Source organism: Lactuca saligna, chromosome 4 (assembly GCF_052625555.1).
Source record: "Lactuca saligna cultivar CGN05327 chromosome 4, ASM5262555v1, whole genome shotgun sequence".
NCBI classification, from domain to species: domain Eukaryota; kingdom Viridiplantae; phylum Streptophyta; class Magnoliopsida; order Asterales; family Asteraceae; genus Lactuca; species Lactuca saligna.
The window spans coordinates 234,303,075-234,312,047 of record NC_136420.1 but is presented as its reverse complement, the minus strand read 5'-3'; the positions used below and the strand labels follow the sequence as shown (position 1 = coordinate 234,312,047).

At 34.4% G+C, this 8,973-nt stretch overlaps 1 protein-coding gene across 1 annotated transcript; it reads left to right on the top strand.

Moving 5' to 3' along the window:
* The first annotated feature begins 473 nt into the window (after window positions 1-473).
* Window positions 474-5,153, top strand: LOC145043400 (uncharacterized). The gene is made up of 13 exons (XM_078992037.1): window positions 474-811; window positions 1,079-1,247; window positions 1,417-1,497; window positions 1,598-1,680; window positions 1,775-1,890; window positions 2,202-2,312; window positions 3,220-3,329; window positions 3,561-3,873; window positions 3,963-4,040; window positions 4,165-4,215; window positions 4,309-4,395; window positions 4,529-4,606; window positions 4,920-5,153. Exons 1-13 carry the CDS (start codon window positions 799-801, stop codon window positions 4,962-4,964), a joined length of 1,335 nt encoding a protein of 444 aa, XP_078848163.1. The 5' UTR covers window positions 474-798; the 3' UTR covers window positions 4,965-5,153.
* The last annotated feature ends 3,820 nt before the right edge of the window (window positions 5,154-8,973 follow it).

Genomic DNA, 8,973 nt, shown 5'->3' with positions numbered 1-8,973 from the left:
AGCGCATTCTGATGACTTGGAGTGCATTCAACGGAGGGCACTTGCACCTTTGCACACCAAGAACACCTTTGCTCACCAAGAGCACATTTACGTACCATGATCGCTTTTGTGCACAAAGAGTACCTTTTTCTCATCAATAACACATTTGCTCAAGTTTTCACACTTCAACATGAGGTCCTTTACCTCATGAATGAGATTTATGACACTTGCTTTCTAACTATTAGGCAATAATGAACAAGAAAACGAAGTTAAGAGAAATTCGTATAAAATTGTCAAACTCAAGGGCTTTGTTGTCAAATGCCCAATTATGAAATACCAAGTCGACGAGATTACCAAATTTGCAATTTATTGTCACGCGTCCACGTATTTTGTTGAAAAGTGTCGTACGTTTGCGGCTGAACTTGTTATACAGTTCAACACGTAGGGCATCTTCTCATAAGATACATCAGCTGCTCTCCACAAAGCAACCTTCAACAATCACGAAATCTCCACAATCCAACGGCCAGGATCGTTTTGGGTCCTCTACTTCCCCACACGCCACTCGAATATTCCGAACCACTCAACTTGAATATTACTCCTTTGAGTCGGCAATAAGAGAAATTTATGCCCAACCCCCTTCTCATCTCTTTGCGCTCCATAAAAACCAAAGCTCTTTAATGGACAGTTTCTCTTTCGCATATTCAACAACACTTGATTTCATTCGTTCTTCCATTCATTCTTTGTTGTTCTTCAAACCTTTTCCTGTTCATAGTCAACCTTGTATTTCCTTATAACGATTTCAACCAGGAGCTGTCACCAATGGGTAAACAACGTAAGTAGTTTTTGTTCAGTCTGCTTCATATACGATTTCTGATTCTGTTGATATGCTTGTTTCTGTATTCGATTCTTAGACTAAAATAAAACTAGGGTTTCGTTTTTCGTTGAATCCAATCTGGGTTGTTTTCCTCCCAAATTTAGCGGATGGTTTGTTAGTGGTCAACGCGTCATATTCGAAATGTTGCTTCCATATGCAACTATCGAGTAATTTGTGTTTGTATAACATTGAAGTACTTTTTGTGTGATTTTTTATTTTTTGCAGGTAGTTCTCAACGCAAGAATGCTGCAATGCTTGATAGCGATGATACTGATAGTGTGAGTTCATCATCAACTGTCCCTTCTGATTATGTGTTGGGGAATGGTGTGCCAGAAGTGCAGCTCGATAAAGAAAGTGTTTTGGATCAAAGTCTAGATGCTTTGTATGAAAAACGGTAATTTTCTAATTTCTTTTAATTGTTATCTAGTATGAAAATGGAATGTTTAATGGTTTGTGCTCTTTGATTAAATCAACATTTTTTGTTATGATGCAATATGATAATACGCTTAATTGTCAATATCCGCATTTATTTGAATCCATTGCTATTTTTTGTGTTTTCAAAGGGGGTCCACAAGGGAGAAGGCTTTGGCTGATATCATAGAGGCTTTTAATAGCAGTTTACCACACGAGTTTGTCGAAAAGAAGTAAGTATTCAATATTATGGTTTATACTTTTATTATTTTTAATTTTTTATTGTTGTTTTAGTCATTAGCTTGAATTGATGATTTATGTTTTTTGCCATAGATTTGCAACATTGCTGCATCAATGTCTCAATTCTGTAAAGCGAGGATCAGCAAAAGAGATATCCTTAGCATCTCATGCCATTGGTATAATTTTTTATTTATTAATTTTTTTGAAAAATTTAATGTAATTGATTTAATTTGATAGTTGTGAGCTCTAAACATTGTTGTATATGTATAGGATTACTGGCTCTAACTGCTGGATCGGGTGAGAAATCACAAGAAATATTGGAAGAATCGGTTTCTCCCTTCTCAGAGGCTCTCAAATCTCGCTCTGAAGCATCAAAGATAGCATCCGTATGTATACATATATCTATTTGCTAATACAAGAAATAGCAACAAACTTTCATTTATTTGTGTATTATGGCATCATACCTCTATTTTCTTCTATAACAAAATGTTAATTTCAACTTTTTTTTTTTCTCTTTAAAAAAATCTACCGAATTTTGGATGAGATTTATATAATTGGGTTTGGGTAGATTTCAAAGGACATTGCTGTAAGGATGCTTTAGTAGACAAAAATATGAGAATATGTTGCTAATTTTTATGTTTTTTAAGCTTGTATTTATTAGTGTGAGTGATTGTTATTTGATGGTAATGATTTGTAGTTATTAGAGGGGTTGGCTGTGATTGCTTTTGTTGGTGGCAAAGAACCTGAAGAAACGGAGAAATGCATGCAAATTATGTGGCAAGTGGTCCATCCAAAACTTGGTCCCAATGTATGTTGTCTCTTTATTTTACCTTCTTTTTAACCTTATTATATATATATATATATATATATATATATATATATATATATATATATATATATATATATATCTTAGGGGTAAAGTCTTTCTAATATCTGCAACTGAGGCCACTGTTTCTGTAGTACATACCTACTTATTATACTTTACACATGTGTCCTACTGTGATCATATGAAAGACCTTATATTTTGTATTTTTTTTTCAGGATTAAAACTCGTTTTTATTTTGTTCCTGAAAAGATCTTGTATTTTTTCCTTTTTTCCAAAAGAACCCTCAACTTTGTCGTTCTTTTTTTTTTTTTCGAAAAAACCATCGACCTTCTAACTATTTCCAGTTAAAACCCCAACTTTTTTAGTTTCTCTCAAAAAAACTCACGTTTTACAATTTTTTTTTCGGAAAAAATGACTAAAAGTGCCCAACCGGGAAAAAAGAAAAAAAATGCAAGGTCTTTCTCAGAAAAAAAATGAAGTTGAGGTTTAATCCGGAAAAAACACAAAATATAAGGTTGTTTATGAGATTAATCCAGAAAAAAATGTCATATGTGAGGGTTTTATTCGGAAAAAAGAAAAAATCTGAGGGTTTTTCTCAAATTTTTGTCCTTTTAAAAGGACAAAAATTGAAAAGAAATGGACAAATGTAAGGCCTTTTTTAAAGAAAAACATGAAGTTGAGGTTTAATCCGGAAAACAACCCAAACTATAGGGTCTTTTATGATATTAACCCTTGTTATAAGTTATAACCGTAGTATACAGTTGACAAAGATTAGTTAACAATCAATAATAGAATATTAGAATCATTCTTACTCATTTCCAAATACACTTTATTAAACTTAAGCCAGTATAATATACTATTTTATGACTAAAACTGTTGCATGTTTCAGGTTGTTGCCACTAAACCATCACCAGGAATAATATCAGCAGTTGTATCTGCTTGGTCTTTTCTTCTTACAACAATGGATGGGCCTTCCCTTGATCCTAAAAGTTGGCAAGAGTAAGTCCATATATATATATATATATATATATATATATATATATATATATATATATTCCATCTTTTGTTCAATTATTCCATTGGTATTCTTATCATTAAGACATTGCACTATAAATCTTTAAAAAGTTATGATCTAATGGGAAACGTGTTTTTTTTACCTAACTTACTGTATTAAGTAAAAAAAGATACACTTTAGGTTACTGAATGAAATTAACAATGAATTTTATGCAGGTCTGTTTCTTATCTTTCAACTCTTTTAGAGAAAGATGACAGATCTGTGCGTATTGCAGCCGGTGATGCACTTGCTCTGATATACGAAATGGGAAATTTAGAAAAGTTTTGTGGAGCTTCCAAACCTACTACTAATGACGCTTCTGCCACTGATGGCATTAGTTCTCGTGATGTTACCCATATACAGGGTTTGAGGGCAAAAGTGGTAAATCAAGTAAAAAATCTTTCTGCTGAAGCCGCCGGGAAGGGTTCTGCCAAAAAAGATCTCAACAGCCAGCGCAACACCTTTAGGGATATTCTTGAATTTCTTGAGGTATTTCATTTCTCTATTAATTTGTTTGAAATGATCGATAATTCGATATACGTTTTTTTTTTATTTTTTTATTTTTTTGATGAGTTTAGGACGGTTATGCCCCTGAAACCTCTGTGAAAATTGGTGGAGAGTCGCTTACAACTACAACATGGTCCCAACTAATCCAGGTTCGGTTTAGTGCTCTTTGGCTCATATTGTGTTTGATGTCAATGGAACTTTTTAATATGTGAAAGACATGAATAATAATACCCTTTTTATATTTCATGTTTTCTAATATTTGTGTTTTGACAGTTGAACTTTTTGAAGCGATTTCTTGGTGGAGGATTCGTGAAGCACATGCAGGTTCGGTTGCTAATATCTCAAAAAACTTGTTATTTATGTTTTACATTAATGAATGGTGCATTTCTATGTAAATGATTGATTCAATTTGTACAGGAAAATGAATTTCTTCATGAGGTATTCGACTTCACACCAAAGAAAAAGATTCTATCAAGCACAGATCGTGTATCAGGGATTGATAAGGTTAGTTTTGTTCATATATATATATATATATATATATATATATATATATATATATTTTATTCATAAAGCTGTTACTTTTTGGGTGTTAAGTTTGTTAGACTGATATAAGAATTTACCAATTTACCCATCACAGAGGATGTACAGGTCTCCCAACTCGATAGTCAACAAGGCAAGGACTCAGTTTCTGAACAAACAGCGGATGATGTCCCAGGTACACCACCAACTTTTTTTTTTTTTTTTTTTTTTTGTTTTTTTGTATGCAAGATTGTTGGAATTGGTCTCAAAGATTCCCCAACAACCCTTGCTTTGAGAAATAATAGAGAAGTAAGAACATAATAATGACTTCAACAAGACAAAAGTTTATAATTATAGTGGGACATGTGGAAAAGATAATCCCATCCCTTGATGGAAAATAAATCCTAGAAAGCGTTTCCAGTCTTGTTTTGTGAATTTTATTTTTCATGGGATTTTATAGACTTAGGTTTGGAATTTCTGATTTTTGATTTTATTTTTTTTGGTTGCAGGATAGGAATGCTGGGCACTATGCATCTGAGTTAGGCGAGGAGTAAAGGTTGCTGCATGAAAATGTGCTAGAATTCGTGACATATTGGCATTGTGTAATCTGTCCAAAACAATTTATGAAACTATTCTCTAGGTTTAATTTTAATTGGTGATAGTTTAGGGATTCATTTGTGCACTGACTATGAAAACTTGAAATTATTGTCTGTGCTATGCAGAAGAAACAATTTATTTTTTAATTTGGAGTATTCTAAGATACTTTTGTCTATAATTCCATTTGTGCACTGACTATGAAAACTTGAAAAGATACATTCTTTATAAATACTTATTAAAATTAAACAAATTTAATGTTAAAGATGTTAAAGATACATTATAGATAATGTATCATCCTTAGATCTTATAAGTGAATGTTGTTAAGTGAATGTTGTTAAGTGAATGCAGAAGAAACAAATTTAATGTTAAAGATGTTAAAGATACATTCTTTATAAATACTTATTATATATCATCCTTAGATCTTATAAGTGAATGTTGTTAAAACATGGATATTATAGATAATGTCAATCATAACATATTAAATAGATCATAAAGTTAATGTGTAAGGGTGAAATTCGGTAGCAGAATCTGAAAGAGCATTGGAGTTTGCTACCGAAATTGGAAATGAGATTTTGTATAGTAAATTACATGGATTGTCTCTATGGTTTGGGGTAATTCGGAAGGTTTTTACTTTTACTTTTTTAACTCGGAAGGTATTTACTGTTTGTTTTCGTTACATGTTTAGTCTTTACAGTTTGCTTTTGTTACGCGTTTGGTCCCTATTTTATTTAAAAAAACCATTATTTAATTAGAGAAAAATAATGAGGTAGGTAAGGTAAGATGAGGGGGTGAGGTTCGGGGTGTGTTTATTTAAATAAATTAAAAAATCAATGGTAAAATAGTTTTTTATAGGGACCAAATGTATAATAAAAACAAACAGTAGAGATTTTTCGAGTTAAAAAATTAAGTTAGGGATCAAATGTGTAAATTATCCTAAACCATAGGGACCATTAATGTAATTTACTCTATCTAAAATTTTGTCCATAATTGTAATTTGCTACCAAGATTGAAAATGAGAATTTGTAGCTAATTTTTGTGCATAATATGGTTCCATAGCAAATTTGCTATGGTCCGCATTTTATATTACATCAAATTAATTATGATGGACAAATTAAATGTTAGTTTAATAACATAATAATTACAAATAAATAAAATATTTGTGGCATTTTTTTCATCGTTTAGCATCTTTAACATTAAATTTGTTACATAGTAACTGGAGCAAATTCTTTTGGATTAGAAACCTTCATTAGTTAAATGGAATTCGTTTGTACTTGAGTGTCGCAATGACCCCGTAGCCTGTAGGCAACTCTCTACATAACAATTGTTCAACAAAGTCAAAGTCAACATAATACATGTTTTATATACAAAATGTAATAAATATAAATTTAAAAGTTGGATAAATTGTTCATAGACATTGTCAGTTAACTAATCAAATGTTGCTTTGCTAGAAGAACTAATCAGTAAAAGTTGACCAATTCACCTAAATAGTTTGCAACAAAATCATTCATTTTTTCCAAGTGAACAAAAGACGATTCTTTTTCAATTTTGGCAAGGAATTATATTGTGAAAATTCCAATAACTCTAAAAAGTTAAAGCTTTTGATGGTCTAATTCCTCATTTTTTTAATTATTATATATATATATATATATATATATATATATATATATATATATATATATATATATATATATATATATATATATATATATATATATATATATATATATTGTACTGAAAATACCTCAATTCTTACTTAGACTCTAGTTTGCTTTGTTTGTTTACACGGAACAAAAGGACCCTAATTATGTTAACTTTCCATTGATTCATTAATAATAACAAGGACACATGAATCACGCAAACCATCTTCGAAAAATAGATAAGACAAGAAAAAACAGAAACCATAATAAATGTGATCATCTAAACTACATAACAAGAACAATCAACTAATAAATTGAATAAATTATGAACTTGCCACACCCATAAGGAGGTGAAAATACATACATGAAGTTTTAGGTTCGAGTTAGGCATCACCTTCCTTGTTCTCAGGCCTTTGTGATTTACAACCATAAGGAGGTTATTATTGGAGATTCATCCAGAATATCTCAAAGATTGTTGTTCCTTTGACCCGACTGACCAAGAAGTCGGCGACATTTCGCTGGGGGCCTGAGTAGCAGGAAACTTTTGAGACTCTTAGACAACGGTTGTGTGTGGTGCCGATTTTGACCCTCCCAAAGGGTGTTGATGGTTTTTTGGTTTATTGTGGTACTTCGATCTCCGGTCGGGGGGCAGTGTAGATGCAGATGGGTCACATTATTGCTTACGCTTCGAGGCGAATTATACGACACATGATTTGGAGTTGGGGGTCGTGGTTTTCTCCTTCAAAATTTGGCTACGTTACCTCTATGGGGTCCGTTGTACTATTTACATGGATCACAAGAGCCTGAGGTACTTGATGGATTAGCCAAATCTAAATATGATGCAACATCGATGGTTGGATGTGGTGAATGATTACAATTGCGAGATCGTTTATCACTCGGGGAAGGCTAATGTGGAGGCTGATGCTCTCAGCCGCAAGGCGGTCGTGGCTCCGATCAGAGATATATGTTTGAGGATAACCGTGCTTACTCCATTGTTGGAGTGGATTCGTGAGGCTCAGGCTGATGCCATGAAGGAAGAGGACCGGAAGAGCGAGCGCATTGTGGGTCAGGTGACTTTCTTCGATTATGATCGTCGTGGATTATTGACTTTGTATCGACAAGTTTAGGTTCCTTATTGGGGTGGCCTACGCCAAATTTTGATGGAGGAGGCTCACAAGTCGAGGTTCTCCATTCATCCCGGGGCGATGAAGATGTATAGGGATCTTCGTCTTGATTATTAGTGGCCCTGCATAAAGCAAAATGTGGCCTGGTATGTGGTGCGATGGTTAACTTGTAGGAAAGTCAAGGCCAAACATCAACGACCGCATGGCAAGATGCACCTGTAGGAGATTCCAGTAAGGAAATGGGATGATATCACCATGAACTTTATCATGAAGTTTCTCAAGACTGCATGTAGAGTATATTCGGTATGGGTTATCATGGATTGTTTGACCACGAGCTTGCATTCCATTCTGATTGAGGAGAGTATTTCTGCAAAGAAGTTGGTCGAGGTTTATATCAGGGAGGTGGTGATACGTAATGGGGTGCCGGTATCAGTGGTTTCTGACAGGGATATTCGTTTTACTTCCAGATTTTGGAAGCGGTTTGTAACACCCATAATCAGAAAGACCAAGAAAGGAAAGGAAAACCCTAAGTCAAAGGGGTCAACTCGTCGAGTCCAGGGTGGAACTCGACGAGTCCGAGGGGGATCCGGGTCGAAGACTAAGTGACCGACTCGATGAGTCGGAGAGTGGACTCGGAGAGTCTGGTCTGATCGAGGAAAGCCCTAATCTGAGGGTTTGCACCCTATTTAAAGGACCTTAAGTCCTCTCCTTAGTCCCCCTTGTTGGCCAGAAGCTACCATACACGATTCCAAACCCTAGTTGAGTGAGAGAAGGAAGGAAGTGGGTTTGGGGCTTTTGCAAGAGGAAGGTTTGGAGGATTTGACCAGTAAGGAGCTGGAGGATCCAACCCTTTTGTTGTGAGCATCAGTTTGAAGGTAACAATCTATCACTTTGCCTTTGTTGCTTCTAGATCTTCTCATGGATGATGTTTTGGGGCCATTTTGGTATGATAAGGAGCCTTTTTGAGTTAGAAGCCCAGATCTGAGGTTGCTACTTCAGATCTAGGTGTGTCTTGGCCCAGAGATCCATAAAGTACCAGTTTTTTGGTGTGTTGGTTAAGCATGTTGCCCCAAACCCTAGCCCTAGAGTGTTTTAAGCCCATATCTCTTTGGTTTCACGTAAAGTTTTCAACTTTACGTGAGGAATAGACTTGGGAAGAGTGGATCTATGAGTTGGAGCCCCTGCATGGCTCGAAAAGCCACTGT